This window comes from Schistocerca serialis, chromosome 4, assembly GCF_023864345.2.
Source record: "Schistocerca serialis cubense isolate TAMUIC-IGC-003099 chromosome 4, iqSchSeri2.2, whole genome shotgun sequence".
Lineage (NCBI taxonomy): Eukaryota > Metazoa > Arthropoda > Insecta > Orthoptera > Acrididae > Schistocerca > Schistocerca serialis.
This window is the reverse complement of record NC_064641.1, coordinates 66,119,431-66,138,902: the sequence shown is the minus strand read 5'-3', so window position 1 is coordinate 66,138,902 and position 19,472 is coordinate 66,119,431. Positions and strand designations below refer to the sequence as shown.

The following is a 19,472-nucleotide window of genomic DNA, read 5'->3' as shown; positions in this document are numbered from 1 at the left end:
TCAGCACAGGTTGAATGAAACAGAAAGAACCGATCAATTTGATTTAAAAAGTTTTCTTGTAAATTTCACGAAAGAAATTAAACAATCAGTTGACGACAATAAGACTTACTGGGATGAAAAAATTGATAACATTTTGTTGCAAGTCCAAGCAGTCAATACCCAAGTGGGTGATCTTTCGAACAGAGTTGGCAGTGTTGAGGAAAAAATTGAATCTGTGGAAGCAAAAGTAAATGAAATTGATGCTAAATTGAACGGTGAAATTAATACTGTACAAAATGAGTTACTGGCAGATAGGGAAAGAAATTTAATTGATTTTAATGAGATAAAAGAGGAAATTAAAAATTTGGATGAGAACACAAAAGTTTTAGTAAAAAATGTACAACAAGAAACTGACAATCGTTTGGTTACTCTAGAAAAAAAAAGTAGAGTGCAATGATTTAGAAAACAAAAAATCTGTCAGAGAACTTAGCAAAAAACTTGAAAGTTGTGACATTGAATTTCAAAGCAAAAATCACAATGTCAACACATGCAATCTTGTATCTAATATTCCAGTGAAGCACTTTTCGGTAGATGGACCCTTACATTCGGTTGATTTTATACAGTATTGTAAGGATTGTTTTTTACCTCACTCACCAGATGACATAAAAATTAAATTTGTGAAAAAATTCTTGGAAGGGGAAGCTTTGACTTGGGCAAACCAGATTGTAACTTTGGGGATGACCTTTTCAGAATTTGAATCAAAATTTCTGGAAAAATTTTGGGATGATCTTAAACAAACTAGAATCAAAAGTGCATTTTTGAATGGGAGAAACTATAGAGAATCAGATGGGAACATGAAACAATTTTGCAAAAGTGAACTTCAAAAACTTATTCATTTAACAAAACCTTTGGATGACTTGATCAAGATTGATACCTTAAAGAGAAGATTGCCATCAGCAATGCAGTTGAGTTTAGTTCATTGTCCTGATAGTAATGTAGAGCAGTTTCTCAATTATATTGAAAAGTTGGATAGGGTAACAACAAGAACACACAGTGGGTTTACTCAGAAAGGTAATGGTCAAAATTGGGGAAATGACAACTTTCAATAAAAGGAAACAAAACAATTATCATGGTGTCAGTCAAAATTCATGCGGATATAACAATTTTCAAAAGAGGGACCATAATTTTTATCCAAAACAAGAACAACATTTTCGCGGAAATAATCAACAAAATAGAGAACACTTTAGGGATCAAAATCACAGAAATTTTGTTAGAGATCAGTACAATAGAAACTACCAACAATCAGGTAATGTTTGGCATAGGAATGGGAACAGAAATGTTGATCAGAGACATTGGCAGAACCACAATCAGCAGTTCAAATAGGAACCGGAAATAAAAAACGAGTAGACGCCCCCTTGAAGGACCGCAAGGTAGAGGCAGAAGGTGAGCATGATGAAAGGACCAATGGATGTGACTATCATAAACCCAAACATGACAGTTGCAAACCTAAGCTATCACATGAGGTCATTAGTTGTTACTTATTGAAGAAATTTCAAGAGGAAAATAATGATGATATTGATAAAGATAAAATTTTCAGTACACAAGAACATACAGTAGATAAAAGTAATTGTGATTCATTTAATTTAACACAGTTTTACACTTGGGCAGAAAAGAACAACACTTTGTCAGATATGTAATTTGCAGTAGTTCAGAGACGTGTGTGAATGAAAGAGAGAATGCATTCTGTGAGAATGAAAATATTGGCGAAAGGGATCTGGTAACTTTAGAAAGGGGAAATAATACTTTAGGGGATAATTTGAATGTGTATGACCTGAATATGTGTAATGATAATGATGTTGATGATAAAGTTGGTAATTATGGTAATGGTAATGGTATCGATGATAATTTTGAGGAAAGGTGTTTCATTAGTTTAAATAGGGAGTTGGGTATACACATGGTTGAAAATGGATTAAATAGTGAGAATATTATAGAAATTCCCAGGGATGTAACCAGGGCGAATAAGGCTCACAAGCTGGATGTATGTGAAAGTGTGAATTTTGATGATGTTGGTAAAGAATCTGACTACACAAATAATGACACATGTATAACTTCTAGCCTAAGTGAAACTTTTACAGATACTAATGATACACACACATTTCTTATGAATATATGGCTGAACAGTGAAACTATTTCTTTTGACTAGAACTTTAGAAAGATGCTTATTAATAATATGTGAAACTGTATGTCCTAAGTGGTGGAAAAAGATGAGATATTTTATTTTTGAAAAGCTGAAGGATAAGTACTTCAATAGTATACAATGTGATTTGGATGAAAATTCTTGGCTATTTGAGATAATAGAGAGTACTAATGACAATTTTGTATCTTGTGCAAATTTTATAACTGTGACAAATAATAAATGTAATGATATACCATATGATTCTGATAAGTATAGGTTTGGGGAAATTGAAAGTGATTTATTACATGAGGATACAGGTTCTGAGAAAAGTGATCAATTTTGCAGTCCTTACATAAAAGTTCAAATTGGGTCATGGATTGGTAAATGTTTAATTGATACAGGAAGTGAGATCTCGGGAATATCTGTAAGGTTAAGCAAGAAATTGAAAGTGGGGAAAGATTATGTTGAAATGCCAGTTGTTGGGGTAAAGATAAAAGGTGCTACTGGGAAGAGCAGGAAATTGGTAAAAAGCCAGGCTTTAGTGACTTTTTAATTGAAGGCAAGTTGTTCACACATGGATGTTTTGTAATTCAGGAATTTAATGAGGATTTTCTTTTGGGTATGAATTGGATAGTAAAAGTAAATACAGCATTTGATTGGGTTGGAAGAAAACTTTTGATAGAAACTAGTGAAAGGGAATACATTCACACAAATTTTGTGAACACACTTGGTGATCAGAGTAATGGAAATTTTGACAGTATCAATTTACTAAAAGAAAATAGATTGGAGAATATTGAAACTCATAGATTTGATACTGATGAAGTTGAATTTAGGAATTCAGTAAATTTGAAAATTTCAGAAACACTAAATTTATCTGGGGAGCAAAAACAACAGTTAGAAAATCTGTTGTTGGAATACAGTGATGTTTTCAGTGACATACCTGGTAGGGTAAAGGGTTATCAGTGTGAGCTTCAGGTAAAACCTCATGAACCATTTTTCATAAAACCATATAGTATTGCAATATCAAAAAGACCTACTGTTGAGAAAGAGCTGAAAAAGATGGAAGGATGTAACATAATAGAAAGGAGTATCAGTGCATATAATAATCCTTTAGTAGTAGTTTCGAAAAAAGATGGTGGAGTAAGATTGGTTTTGGACTCTAGACACTTAAACAAAATTTTGTTCAGACAGACAGACCATCCTGAAAATAATGATGAGTTACTCTATAAATTTACAGATATAAAATATATGTCAAGTTTGGATCTAACTTCGGGTTTTCATCAGGTACCACTTTCAGTTAATTCTAGGAAATATACTGCTTTCTTGTACAATGGTAAGAGTTACCAATATTGTGTTGTGCCATTTGGGTTAAATTCTTCTGTTTCCGAATTTATAAGAGCTTTGGATCATGTACTGGGGCAAGAACTTGGGTCTAAACTGATAATTTATGTAGATGACATTTTGGTTACAGGGCAAAATTGGGAGGAACATTTTTCGATTTTGAAGTCAGTTTGTGAAAAACTTAGAAAAGGGGGGGATGACATTGAAATTAGAGAAATGTAAATTTGCAGTTTCTGAATTAAAATTTTTGGGTCATGTTGTCACAGACAAGGAAATTTTGGCAGATCCAGAAAATATTAAAGCAATTTCAGAAATTCCTATTCCTACGACTAAAAAACAATTAAAGTCGTTCTTTGGGTTATGCGGTTATTACCGCAAACATGTAAGTGATCAGAGTCTGATTGCACCATGTTTAAGTCAATTATTTAAGAAAAACACTGTTTGGGTTTGGGATAAAAGTTGTCAGGAAGAGATTGATAAAATTAAGCAAGAGTTGAGGAAGCAACACTTATTACACAGACCTGATTTTAATTTACCATTTTGTTTGAACACTGATAGCAGTAATTATGGGCTTGGAGCAGAGTTATTTCAAGAAAGAGTAGAGAATGGAGTTAAGATACATTGTACCATAGCATTTGCAAGCAGAAAGTTGCTCAAGCATGAAAAAAATTATACAGTCACAGAGAAGGAACTTTTGGCAATTCATTGGGCTTTTACAAAATTTAGAATTTACCTTATTGGACATAAAACCATAGTATTTTCGGATCACAAAGCTTTGAGTTACTTACAAGAGTGCAAATTATACCACAGTAGATTGACCAGATGGGCAATATTTCTGCAACAGTTTGACTTTGAAATCAAACACATAAAAGGTTCTAAGAATGTAGTAGCCGATTCACTTTCAAGGTTACCAATTGGGGGAGAAAAGGAGATTTTTGAACAAGAGGAGGAAAAGCAATTTAAAATTAGATACTTGAAAGGGGTGGAAAATGAAAAAACAATTAGAGCTATGTGTAACAAAATTAGAAAAAAAATCAAAATTTAGATCAGAGTTTGAAATTAATCAAAGAATGTTTAGGCGAGAAGGGGTATGAGAAACTTGATAAATTTTACAAATTACATAAGGGGATTTTATTTCTGAGAACAGATGTAGATTCTGATAATTGGAAACTGTGTTGGCCAGAGGCAGATGCTGATAAGCTGATCATTTACATACATGAAAGTTCTGGTCATTGTGGGATACAGAAGTGCATTCAAAAGATACAAGAAAATGTTTATTTTTACAATATTGGAAAGAAGGTAAGAAAAGAATTGGCAACCTGTGACAAATGTCAGAGAGTTAAAGTGAGCAATCAAAGATGTGGTGGAAAGATGCAAAACATTATTCCGGAAAAACCTTTAGATCTTATCGCAGTGGACTTATATGGAATGATACCAAAGAGTAAAGGTGGTCACTGTTACGTATTTGTTATGGTAGATGTATTTTCAAAATTAATTAAACTATATCCAGTGAAAAAAGCTACTAGCCATGAAATTATAATAAAAATTGAAAGAGATTATTTCGCACAGGTTGGTAAACCAAAAGCTATATTATCAGATAATGGTTCACAGTTCACCTCTAAAATTTGGAAAAAGTTTATTGAATGATCAAAATTGAAGCATATACTTATATCTGTTTATTCTCCGTCCACCAATCCTGCAGAAAGATATATGAGGGAAATTGGGAGACTTTGTAGAACCTATTGTAGCCATAAACATCCAACTTGGTTTGAGCACATTCAAAATTTTGAAGATATTATGAATAGCCTACAACATAGTTCCACAGGATTTTCACCGTATGAGATTATGTTCAATATTAGACCTCCAAATCTTATATCAGAACTTATTGAATTTCCTGGATGTACACCTTTAACTATGTAAGAGAGAGAAGATATTGTCAGGGAAACTATAAGGAAACAAGGGGAAAAGAGGAATAAAAGACATAACAATAGGGTAAAATTAACCACTTTCAAAATTGGGGATCTTGTTCTGGTCAAATCTCATGAAAAATCAAAAATGTTAACTTCTGAAATCAAAAAATTCTTTGATATCTATATTGGGCCTTTTGAAGTCATAGAAAATCCACACCCTAATGCTTATCGTTTGGTGTATCCTAAGTCAAAGAAATTATTTGGTCTCAGGAATGTTGTCTCTTTAAAACTGTATAAACAGAAATCATAATTTCAAAATTTTAATAACCAATTATCATCTAAAACAAAAGTCCTCCACTGGAATACACTTGTTAGAACAAAACTGCCTGTACAACCAAGTGTGTATATTTGCATGTATAAATTAATAATTTGAAGTCACATGTTAATTGAAACTGATGAAAAAACACTGTTGTAACAAAGAATGAGAGAAAGATTTATTTTTTGTTTATACTGATGTTGTGGGGAGCAAAAGTACTCTTCACAAGAATGTGACTTGTAGTAATATTGTAGTAGAGAGGCAAGTGTACATAAATAATTGCAAAAAATTTAGATAATACTGATGTATCTTTAGCTGTACTAAAAAAAGAAAATCATAAGCAAAAAAAATATATAAAAGAAAAAAAACATGAATAAAAAAATTAAAAATCAAAGTAAAAAAAATATATATATATATAAGGCAAATTATATATATATATATGACAAATGTCTGCTTGTGTCTGTATGTGCGGATGGATACGAGTGTGCGCGCGAGTGTATACCTGTCCTTTTTTTCCCCCTAAGGTAAGTCTTTCCGCTCCCGGGATTGGAATGACTCCTTACCCTCTCCCTTAAAACCCACATCCTTTCGTCTTTCCTGATGAGGCAACAGTTTGTTGCGAAAGCTTGAATTTTGTGTGTATGTTTGTGTGTCTATCGACGTGCCAGCGCTTTCATTTGGTAAGTCACATCATCTTTGTTTTTAGGCATATATATACAGAGGGAAACATTCCACGTGGGAAAAAATATATATAAAAACAAAGATGAGGTGACTTACCCAACGAAAGCGCTGGCAGGCCGATACACACACAAACAAACACCAACATACACACAAAATTCTAGTTTTCTGTACCAACGGTTGCCTCATCAGGAAAGAGGGAAGGAGAGGGAAAGACGAAAGGATGTGGGTTTTAAGGGAGAGGGTAAGGAGTCATTCCAATCCCGGGAGCGGAAAGACTTACCTTAGGGGGAAAATAGGACAGGTATACACTCGCGCGCGCACACACACACATATCCATCCACACATACAGACACAAGCAGACATATTTAAAGACAAAGAGTTTGGGCAGAGATGTCAGTCGAGGCGGAAGTGTAGAGGCAAAGAAGTTGTTGAAAGACAGGTGAGGTATGAGTGGCGGCAACTTGAAATTAGCGGAGATTGAGGCCTGGCGGATAACGAGAAGAGAGGATAAACTGAAGGGCAAGTTCCCATCTCCGGAGTTCGGATAGGTTGGTGTTGGTGGGAAGTATCCAGATAACCCGGACGGTGTAACACTGTGCCAAGATGTGCTGGCTGTGCACCAAGGCATGTTTAGCCACAGGGTGATCCTCATTACCAACAAACACTGTCTGCCTGTGTCCATTCACGCGAATGGACAGTTTGTTGCTGGTCATTCCCACACAGAATGCATCACAGTGTAGGCATGTCACCCTCACAACACCCCCACAACGATCCCATTAAGTTTTATTTACATTCCCTCCGTAAACATGCCTTCGCCCTAGCCAGATTACGCTCCCATATTCTATTTTCTCAGGCTTGTCTGAAATTTGGCATTACCCCCAAAGGCCTCACACTTAAAGTTCCCATCTCTGGCTGCAATCCTTCTTTCCATCAGTCCCTATACCAGTTCCAAACTGAACAATCCATTGCCCTCACCCACCTAATCCTTCACCTACACATCAACTCAGCCAATGAACACACCCGTCAACTCCTATCCTTAATAAAAGTCCTTAATCTTTCCTCTCCCACATCCACACCGGCTGTTCAGAGCATCCTCCTACAGGCCAACCGTAAATTAGAACAGCATGCCACCCTCCACCTCAAAAAACTATCCAATCTCCTGGTTTCCCACCTCCGGAAAGGCAACTCACTCACCCTTCACAACCTTTCCAGCAAACCTCAACCTCCTCCCATTGCACACAAACCCAGTCTCTCCCATCTACTCAATCTCCCACTTCCAGCTCCACTCCCTCCAAAACCTCAAAATTCCAATCAACACAATCTGGAACCACAACATCCTAATTCAGTAGTTAACCTTTCCTCCAAACCTCTCTCCCAATCCGAAACCTCTGTCCTATCCAAAGGCCTCACCTTCAGCCCCACTCCCAGATTCAACCAAACAGCCCTCGTCAAAGATTTACTGTCCTACACTCGTACTCTCTGCTGGAAATATCACTTCGCCACGAAGAAAAATGATCCTAATCCTACCCCTAATGATCCAACTCCCCAAGACACTATCCAAATTGAACCCTGCCTGGAACATTTCCGTCCTCCGTCACAGCGGGACCCACCTACTTTTCCTCAAAATCACCCTCTCCAAACCTTCCAGGAATTTCTGACTTCCAGCCTTGCATCTCAATCCTTCTTAAAAACCTTAATCCTACACCCAACATCACCACTGCTGAAGCCCAGGCTATCCGTGATCTGAAGGCTGACCGATCCATCGTCATTCTTCCGGCGGACAAGGGTTCCACGACCGTGGTACTTGATCGTCAGGAGTATGTGGCTGAGGGACTGCATCAGCTTTCAGACAACACCACATACAAAGTTTGCCAAGGTAACCCCATTCCCGATGTCCAGGCGGAGCTTCAAGGAATCCTCAGAACCTTAGGCCCCCTGCAAAACCTTTCACCTGACTCCATCAACCTCCTGACCCCACCGACACCCCGCACCCCTACCTTCTACCTTCTTCCTAAAATCCACAAACCCAATCATCCCGGCCGCCCCATTGTAGCTGGTTACCAAGCCCCCACAGAACGTATCTCTGCCTACGTAGATCAACACCTTCAACCCATTACATGCAGTCTCCCATCCTTCAAAGACACCAACCACTTCCTCGAACGCCTGGAATCCTTACCCAATCTGTTACCCCCGGAAACCATCCTTGTAACCATTGATGCCACTTCCTTATACACAAATATTCCGCACGTCCAGGGCCTCGCTGCGATGGAGCATTTCCTTTCACGCCGATCACCTGCCACCCTACCTAAAACCTCTTTCCTCATTACCTTAGCCAGCTTCATCCTGACCCACAACTTCTTCACTTTTGAAGGCCAGACATACCAACAATTAAAGGGAACAGCCATGGGTACCAGGATGGCCCCCTCGTACACCAACCTATTCATGGGTCGCTTAGAGGAAGCCTTCTTGGTTACCCAGGCCTGCCAACCCAAAGTTTGGTACAGATTTATTGATGACATCTTCATGATCTGGACTCACAGTGAAGAAGAACTCCAGAATTTCCTCTCCAACCTCAACTCCTTTGCTTCCATCAGATTCACCTGGTCCTACTCCAAATCCCATGCCACTTTCCTTGACGTTGATCTCCACTTGTCCAATGGCCAACTTCACACGTCCGTCCACATCAAACCCACCAACAAGCAACAGTACCTCCATTATGACAGCTGCCACCCATTCCACATCAAACGGTCCCTTCCCTACAGCCTACGTCTTTGTGGCAAACGAATCTGCTCCAGTTCGGAATCCCTGAACCATTACACCAACAACCTGACAACAGCTTTCGCATCCCGCAACTACCCTCCCGACCTGGTACAGAAGCAAATAACCAGAGCCACTTCCTCATCCCCTCAAACCCAGAATCCCCCACAGAAGAACCACAGAAGTGCCCCACTTGTGACAGGATACTTTCCGGGACTGGACCAGACTCTGAATGTGGCTCTCCAGCAGGGATACGACTTCCTCAAATCCTGCCCTGAAATGAGATCCATCCTTCATGAAATCCTCCCCACTCTGCCAAGAGTGTCTTTCCGCCGTCCACCTAACCTTCGTAACCTGTTAGTTCATCCCTATGAAATCCCCAAACCACCTTCCCTACCCTCTGGCTCCTATCCTTGTAACCGCCCGTGCAAAACCTGTCCCATGCACCCACCCACCACCACCTACTCCAGTCCTGTAACCCGGAAGGTGTACACGATCAAAGGCAGAGCCACGTGTGAAAGCACCCACGTGATTTACCAACTGACCTGCCTACACTGTGATGCATTCTATGTGGGAATGACCAGCAACAAACTGTCCATTCGCATGAATGGACACGGGCAGACAATGTTTGTTGGTAATGAGGATCACCCTGTGGCTAAACATGCCTTGGTGCACAGCCAGCACATCTTGGCACAGCGTTACACCGTCTGGGTTATCTGGATACTTCCCACTAACACCAACCTATCCGAACTCCGGAGATGGGAACTTGCCCTTCAGTATATCCTCTCTTCTCGTTATCCGCCAGGCCTCAATCTCCGCTAATTTCAAGTTGCCGCCACTCATACCTCACCTGTCTTTCAACAACTTCTTTGCCTCTACACTTACGCCTCGACTGACATCTCTGCCCAAACTCTTTGTCTTTAAATATGTCTGCTTGTGACTGTATGTGTGGATGGATATGTGTGTGTGTGTGTGTGTGTGTGTGTGTGTGTGTGTGTGTGTGTGTGCGCGCGCGCGCGCGCACGCGAGTGTATACCCGTCCTTTTTTCCCCCTAAGGTAAGTCTTTCCGCTCCCGGGATTGGAATGACTCCTTACCCTCTCCCTTAAAACCCACATCCTTTCGTCTTTCCCTCTCCTTCCCTCTTTCCTGATGAGGCAACCGTTGGTTGCGAAAGCTAGAATTTTGTGTGTATGTTTGTGTGTCTATCGACCTGCCAGCGCTTTCGTTCGGTAAGTCACCTCATCTTTGTGTTATATATATATATATATAAAAACACGTTGAACCACGTCTTTTCTGCAGCCGACAGAGATGCATTGTGGAATCATACTTAGACAACTGAAGCCAAGACTAATATCGCCTTGCAAACGTCTAACGGAAAAGGTACTGTCACGAAATATGGCAAATTTAAGTAAATAAAAAATAGTGACAATATTTTCAACCTGTGTCTTAGCCGGGATGCCATATTTCACCACTTACTGAAGCTTACATCTAAATTTTGGTCTCCAGTAACCCTGATACAGATCACCCCCAATACCAAATCACTGATTTCTGGACAAGTGAATGTAAGATTATAAATACGACGTCACATACTGGTGAAGGAGGAATGGGTTTAATAATGAAGAAGAAAATCTGAATGCAGGTACGCTGCTATGAACAGCAAAGTGAACACTAACTAAGACAGATACAAAGCCCACAATTACCACAGCAGTACAAGTTTATATGTCAACTAACTATGCAGATGAAGATATTGAAGAAACATGCGTTGAGCTAAAATTAACTATTCAGATAGTTTAGGGTAATGAAAATTTGATTATGAAGGGGGACTAGAATTCGATAGTAGGAAAAGGAAGAGAAGCTAAAATAGGTCACTATGGATTGGGAGAAAGGAATGAAAGGGGAAGCTTCCTGGTAGAATTTTCCACAAAGCATAATTTAATCATACATAACACTTGGTTTACGAATCATGAAAGTTGTGTATGTGGGAGAGACCTGGAGACACCGAAGGTTCAGATTGATTATATCATGGTAAGAACGAGATTTTGGAACCAAATTTTCAATTTTAAGACATTTCCAGGGGCAGATGCAGACTGACCACAATTTATTGTTTACAACCTGTAGATTAAAACTGAAGAAAATGCAACAATGTAGGAAATTAAGGAGGTGGGAACTGCGTAAGCCAAAAGAACCATTACTTCTTGAGAGTTTCAGAGGCAGCATTAGGCAATGGTTGACTAGAAGAGGGGAAAGGAATAAATAGGCAACTTTAGGAGGTAATAATGAAGGCACCAAATGAAGCAGGCAAAAGGGAATACAAATGTCTAAAAAATGAGATTGACAAGAAGTGCAAAATGGCTAAGGAGAAGTGGCCAGAGGACAAATATAAGGATTTAGAAACATATTTCACCAGTGGAAAATTAGATACCACTTACAGCAAAATTAAAAAAGCCTTTGGGAAAAAGAGAAGGATCTGTACGAATATCAAAGGCTCATGGAAAACTAGTAATACGCAAGGAAGGAAAATCTGAAAGTGGAAGGAGTACATAGAGAGCCTATACAAGGGAAATGAATTTGAAAGCAATATTATACTAATGGAGGACGACATACATGAAGATGAGATGGGAAATGATATACTACGTGAAGAATTTGACAGAGCAATGACAGACCAATGTCAAAAGAAGGCCTCTGGAGTTTATGACATTCCATCACAAAAACTGATAGCCCAGGGAGACCAAGCTATGACAAAACTCTTCCATCTGGTAGATAAGATGTATGAGGCAAAATACCATCATCAGACTATGAAGAATGTAATAATTCCAGTTCCAAACACAGCAGTTGCTAAAAGGTGTGAAAATTACTTAACTATCAGTTTAGTATGTCATTGTCGCAAACCACAAACATTAATTCTTTATGGAAGAAGATTGGAAAAACTGGTAGGAACAGACCACTGGGAAGATCAGGCAATACTGACCCAATGACTTAGAAGACAGGTTAAGGAATTTGAGGATGCTGATTGTCCTCTCTTTCAAATTCTGAAGGTGGCAGGGGTAAAATACATGGAGTGAATGGCTATTTACAATTTGTACAGAAACCAGATGGCAGTTATAAGAGTCGAGGGGCATGAAAGGGAAGCAGTGGTTGAGAAGGGAGTGAGACAGGGTTGTAGCTTATCCCTGATGTTATTCAGTCTGTATATTGAGCAAGCAGTAAAGGAAGCAAAAGAAAAATTTGGAGTAGGTATTAAAATCCATGGAGAAGAAATAAAAACTTTAAGGTTCGCCGATGACATTGTAATTCTGTCAGAGACAGCAAAGGACTTGGAAGAGCAGCTGAACGGAATGGACAGTGTCTTGAAAGGAGGATATAAGATGAACATCAACAAAAGCAAAATGAGGGCAATGGAATGTAGTTGAATTACATCAGGTGACAATGAGGGAATAAGATTAGCTAATGAGACATTTAAAGTAGTAGATGAGTTTTGCTATTTGGGGAGCAAAATAACGGATGATGGACAAAGCAGAGAGGATATAAAATGTAGACTGGCTATGGTAAGGAAAGCGTTTCTGAGAAAGTTAAATTTGGGAACATTGAGTATAGATTTCAGTGTCTGGAAGTCGTTTCTGAAAGTATTTGTATGGATTGTAGCCATGTATGGAAGTGAAACATGGAAAATAAATAGTTTAGAAAAGAAGAGAATAGATGCTTTCGAAATGTGGTGCTACAGAAGAATGCTGAAGATTAGATGGGTAGATCACATAACTAATGAGGAAGTATTGAATAGGATTGGGGAGAAGAGAAGTTTGTGGCACAACTTGACCAGAAGAAGGGATCAGTTGGTAGGACATGTTCTGAGGCATCAAGGGATCACAAATTTAGTATTGGAGGGCAGCGTGGAGGGTAAAAATCGTAGAGGGAGACCAAGAGATGAATACAGTAAGCAGATTCAGGAGGATGTAGGATGGAGCAGTTATTTGGAGATGAAGAGGCTTGCACAGGATAGAGTAGCATGGGAAGCTGCATCAAACCAGAATCTGGACTAAAAACCACAACAACACAAATTTGACACAAAAAGTCTGTCGGTCTATTTACTTGTTATTAACTTCTGAAATGCTCATAAATACTGATACAGTAATGTTACATTACATAAAACTGAACTTTTGAATGCAACTGCTAAAGTGCACTCAGTACGTTTAAATTATTTCTGTCACAAAATGGTAGGAAAAATGATGTGATGAATTTTTCTATTCTGACCACATGTAGTATGAAAATAATGAAAGATACAGGTTTGCAATTTAAAATGTGGAGAGCACAAAATATTGTCCATTTAATCCAAAGTATCTTACATACTCCTAATTTCAATTTTGAGAAGCTCTAAATTTGGCGAAAATGTGTTAGAAATTGCACATTGATCAGCCTTCCATTGAAAGACTTTTAAAGCCAGATTTTTTTTTTTCTATTTTATGCTCAGATTTCATTCAGCTTAGTTTTATTCTACAAGAAACATCCAAGGAACCTTTTTTTCAAATTGGAGATGATCAGGTAGAATTCATTCATAAATCTGGTATATACTATGTGATATGACCCAAAAGTAAAGGAAGCTATGAATGTGGGCAAAGGAGTGCCAGAGGTAAAAAGTGGGCAAGAGTGGTGTGCACTACCTCACAACTGCTTACAGGACAACCAAAACGAACTTTTCCTGAAGATTCTCGAAACAAACTCTTCTGCAACCACTTCAGAGCTCAGATTCGCTAAGTGCCTTTTATCGTCTTTCCAACACTGGAGGGTATTCAAAAGAGACTGTGTCTTCCTACCAAATATTCTGAACAACATTAACAAGCACACATCATGATGCTACCATTAAATGGTTTGATATTATAAATGGTGAGATGATAAATTATGATTTAATGTGAGTACTCTGAGGAGCCTTGAAGATTAACTTTCCTGAAAATTAGAAAGTTTCTTTTCTTACTAAGGACTCTGAGAATGACCTTAATAAGAACACAGTTGTAATACAACTTAATTCAACAATCACCAGATAGTGTGAGACAGATACACTAAACTCCGGGCAAAGCTTTTCTGGATGGTTTCACAACTAGATTAAAACTTTTGAAGTTACATAACATCATTTGCTTTTCTAAGAAACTTCTTAGTATGAGTAAACTGCAGAAGTCTTCGTGATCACTCAGTAACATGCTTAGCACGTATGGAATATTTTATAACCACCTGTAAGTAGTTTGCAAAATTTAGGAATAAAGGTAACAAAGTGCTACACATCCCCATTGCTCCACACATTTTATTTTCATATGCCTCTTTAAAATTGATCCCTGATGCTCAGCAATTGTGTGTGGTTTTCTCTCACTCTCTGGATGATTTTCCTAATTTTGTCTTTTACTCTACACCTTACTTGTAAACCAGTGCTATTTCTGCTATTTTTGTTGCAGCAATGCTTTAATCATGGAGGGTGGGGTGCTGGGGCGGGGTGGAAGGATATGACTTATCTTCATATCTAATTCCAAAAGGCAGTGTTTATTCTTTCCTGTTTCAGTTTCCTCTCATATCATTAAACAGTCTAAAAAAAAGTTATCAGCTACAAAGATTCTGTAAGAAACATTACTTACCTTCCATTCCTCCTGAGCGTGCAATCCACTGATAGTCTTTATGCACTTCCTCAATAGGATACTCCTCAAAGTAGCAAGTGCTACTGACATCTGGATCAGAGAAGCTCACTCGCTTTTTTTGCTGCGTTAACAGAAAAGACTGTGTAAGAAAAGCCCATAAAAAAAGAAAAATGCGAAATAGAAAACCTGCAAAACATTTACCAATTAGCAGAAAGAAATTACTTTTATCTTCTAATAAAATACTGGTACCATGTGCTGATACAATTTTCTAGGTTAAGAAATGGCAATAAAGAAGACAGTATCAATACTGTACTAAAACATAACTTAAGATTACACGTATGAACACAATACCTTGATTTCAGACTAATCTCTCTTTTGATCACAGTTAACAATTTCGAAATGGCACCTAAGTTTCAGTCACGCACTGCCCATTCCCAGTCCCAAGTAAGACACACGCTCAGCGTTGAAACTGTTCATTCTAATTGGCAAGGGTTCACCCAGCAGCCAATATCATAACCTTTATATTACAATGACTTAACAAGATTCAGATTCAAGTATTGTAGCACTCCAAAACAACAAAGTTTGTTAGCTGAAACAGGCAGAAGAGGGGCTTTGTTGGTGCTGCATGTTTTAGCAACTTTGAATGAGATACAAAAGCAGACTCCAGAATTTTCTTTTGAGAGAGACCACGTGTACAAGATTTGTGTGCCACTTTGAAATTCTAGATTCATATATTTTACTGTTTGGATTGCTTCTGCATAATCTTTCATTGACTGTGTTAACATGTTCACTGCGGCTGATGCTTTTAGGTGTTTCCGCAATCAACATGCCAGTGCGGCCGATGCTTATAAGCGTTTCCGCGATCAACAAGCCAGTGCAGGTAACATTCATAAGCGGTGCGTTCGTTAGCTGAGTATTTAGTTTGATTTGTTTGGCTGTGCACCCGTGTTAGTACAAGCAACCAACGAAATATCACGTAACCTTTTCCTGTCTGAAACTGTGTGTTTCTATCTTCAGTCGTCTGTCTTGTGCACTGTTTGCAATGGCGGCAAATCAACGAACACCGGTGCCTTCTAACCCGAAAAAGAGTAGGAAGAGTGAACAATATACTGACCATGAGTTACTGAGTATGTTAGAAGATAGTGATGTAGAGTTCAGAGGGGATGAACCAGAGGAGGGTAGCTGGAATATGGAGACTGCAGAAACATACCATAGTCATGACACTGTGGATGCAGAACTTTTGAATATGTTTCGCAACAGTTCGGAATCAGATGAAGATTATGAGGAAATCGCCGACGATAAAGAACCCACACTCACATAAGTAAGCAAACCAGGTGCGACTTGGCATGAAGAACCACATGGGATGCAGTATCATCCATTTACAAAAGCAGAATGTTTGCAGATAAATACTAATGGCAATACATCAATGAATTTCTTTAGGCTACTGGTTACACATGACATACTGCAGCTTGTAGTTGATGAACAGTAACTCATGCAATATATTTGCGAGCAAAAATATGAAAGAGGGCTCTAGGGTAAGTAAATGGAAACCTGTAAGTATAGGAGAAATACTAGTCTTTCTGGGTATTTCATTACATATGGCTAATGTCAAATATGCCCAATTACAAGACTACTGGAAGACCTGCTGTTCAAAAATAGAGGAATAGCAATGAGTATGGGCAGAGACAGATATTTGCTCATCTTACGGTCACTGCATTTTGCGAAAAATCCAGTCAGAAAACTCGAAACTAGATGATCGACCATATAAGGTACACCCTATATTGAATTATTTTAACAGAATGTGTCAGATGTATTATCAAGGTAGGGGTCTATCTTTAGATGAACCAATGACTCCTTGGAGGGTACGATTGTCATTTACACAATATATAAAGAACAAAAGCAATAAAAATTGTACATGCTAAATAATCCAGACGGTTTCATAAGCTGCATGTTGCCCATCACATTTACGTGGACAATTTTTTACAACAGCTTTGCACTGGGACACTAAGGATAAATAGTAGAAATACCCATAAAGATGTGTTATGCACAAAACTGGGAAAGAGAGACACTATTGCACAATGATCAGCAAATGGAAGGATAGATGAGATATCTCCTATATTTCCACAGAATATCCTAATACAATGGTATATGTGTCGAATGCACACCAGCAAATAGTCTCGAAACCATTGCCAATTATCAAATAGTTGTACGTCTGGGACCAATAGGTAGGACCAGATGTTTTTGTATTATTTATGTGAATTAAAGACTATCCGCTGGCCAAAGAAACTATTCTTCCATGTAGTTGACATGCTAATGTTCAATTCACATTACCTATATAATAAATACTCAGGGCATAAAGTGATGTGTGTTTATAGAATACAAATAATATAGGATGTACTTCCACTAATGGACATTACAAAAGGAGTGCATAACAAATCGTAAAGACACACACTTTGTGCAAAAGCGCGACACAACTGAAGGGAAGAAGCAAGTTATGAGGAAGTGATGTACAATGTGTGCGGAATGGGGCAAGCGTACAGATACACCATAGATGTGCATAATGTGTCCAAACAAACCTGGATTCTGTTCAAACTGCTGCACAATTACACATCCGTAATGCAATGGGATGTCGTATTTTCAGAGGAAGATCTGTTTGTAAAGTGTTTGTATTTGTATTATTTGATAGCCAAGTAAAATATTGTTACATTGATTGCTCAGAACATGAGGTTACTGTACAGTATGTGAACTTATTTGTGGTTTGCTATAAAAACATCACCTCTACAACTTGCAAACTTATTTGTTACATGGGATTGGGTTTCCGTAGCACCACACTGCAGATGAGTCCTGTTTCTATTTCTCTGTTTGATATATCTTTTGGTGTTTTCAAATTCTCTCTCAATGGAGCGGATTTATCGCTTGTTTGAATTGCATTTTCTTTCCAGTTTGCAATAAATCAGAGGCATTGTTAGAATTGTTTGAAAATAAATGCATATGATGCTTCTAAGCATCAGACAGCATGCAGCATTTAACACATGATCGGCATGCAAATAAAGTGTACTTGTATTTCTATATCTAGCACCACCTCTTGCGAAGACATTATATTCACTGTCAATATTACGTACGTGCACAACATGAACTTACAGGTTTCGCAGGGGTACGATTTCAGCTTTCAGCTCACATGTGCTTACAAGCATCCGCCTAGAGTGTTGGTGGTCTCCACTGGTAACTGCAGCAAATGTTTTAATACCCAAGCCTATTGTGATATTTGTGAAATTTCGAACATTTGTGAGAGCCACAATAAACTTTTACTGTTACTGTCAATGGTACGCTTAAACTTATTTGTGGTCTTTTAAAATTTTCGAGAACAGTAGGCATATCCTCGTTCAAAACAATCATTCTCCAATTTCACTGTATTATTATGTGAGAAATAGGCTATTTTTGGAAATTTTCGGTTGCTTACAAAACTATACAAGTTCTCGGTACGAGTGTTTTGGACACTCGACTTTTACTTTGTAGCAAGTCAGCATTTATAGTTCACAGTTACTGCTAAAGAATAGATCAACCCTGAATTTCATTGTATATTAATGCAAATAAATGAGCAGTTTTGAGAATTTTTAGAAGCTATCACTGTCCTGTGCATAATTTAACTTTTAATTAAGTGGCATTTGTGATTTAGTTACTTAGAAGATGTTCCAACTAATATATTGTATTACGAGGGCAGTTCAATAAGTAATGCAACACATTTTTTTTCTGAAACAGGGTTTGTTTTATTCAGCATTGAAATACACCAGGTTATTCCCCAATCTTTTAGCTACACAACACTATTTTTCAACGTAATCTCCATTCAATGCTACGGTCTTACGCCACCTTGAAATGAGGGCCTGTATGCCTGCACGGTACCATTCCACTGGTCGATGTCGGAGCCAACGTCGTACTGCATCAATAACTTCTTCATCATCCGCGTAGTGCCTCCCACGGATTGCGTCCTTCATTGGGCCAAACATATGGAAATCCGACGGTGCGAGATCTGGGCTGTAGGGTGCATGAGGAAGAACAGTCCACTGAAGTTTTGTGAGCTCCTCTTGGGTGCGAAGACTTGTGTGAGGTCTTGCGTTGACATGAAGAAGGAGAAGTTCGTTCAGATTTTTGTGCCTACGAACACATTGTTTGACCATGGGGAAGGACATCGAACAGGATAACCCCTTCAGCGTCCCAGAAGACTGTAACCATGACTTTACCGGCTGAGGGTATGGCTTTAAACTTTTTCTTGGTAGGGGAGTGGGTGTGGCGCCACTCCATTGATTGCCGTTTTGTTTCAGGTTCCAAGTGATGAACCCATGTTTCATCGCCTGTAACAATCTTTGACAAGAAATTGTCACCCTCAGCCACATGACGAGGAAGCAATTCCGCACAGATGGTTCTCCTTTGCTCTTTATGGTGTTCGGTTAGACAACGAGGGACCCAGCGGGAACAAACCTTTGAATATCGCAACTGGTGAACAATTGTGACAGCACTACCAACAGAGATGTCAAGTTGAGCACTGAGTTGTTTGATGGTGATCCGTCCATCATCTCGAACGAGTGTGTTCGCACGCTCCGCCATTGCAGGAGTCACAGCTGTGCACGGCCGGCCCGCACGCGGGAGATCAGACAGTCTTGCTTGACCTTGCGGCGATGATGACACACGCTTTGCCCA

The 19,472-nt window shown here is 38.7% G+C and overlaps 1 protein-coding gene across 1 annotated transcript in view; it reads right to left on the bottom strand.

Moving 5' to 3' along the window:
- The window catches only part of LOC126473821 (telomere-associated protein RIF1-like), a 112,900-nt gene that overhangs the window by 58,576 nt on the left and 34,852 nt on the right, over nucleotides 1-19,472 (bottom strand). The window contains exon 5 of the mRNA XM_050101138.1: nucleotides 14,778-14,898. Coding sequence (XP_049957095.1) covers nucleotides 14,778-14,898 — 121 coding nt within the window. The remainder of the gene's footprint in view (nucleotides 1-14,777; nucleotides 14,899-19,472) is intronic.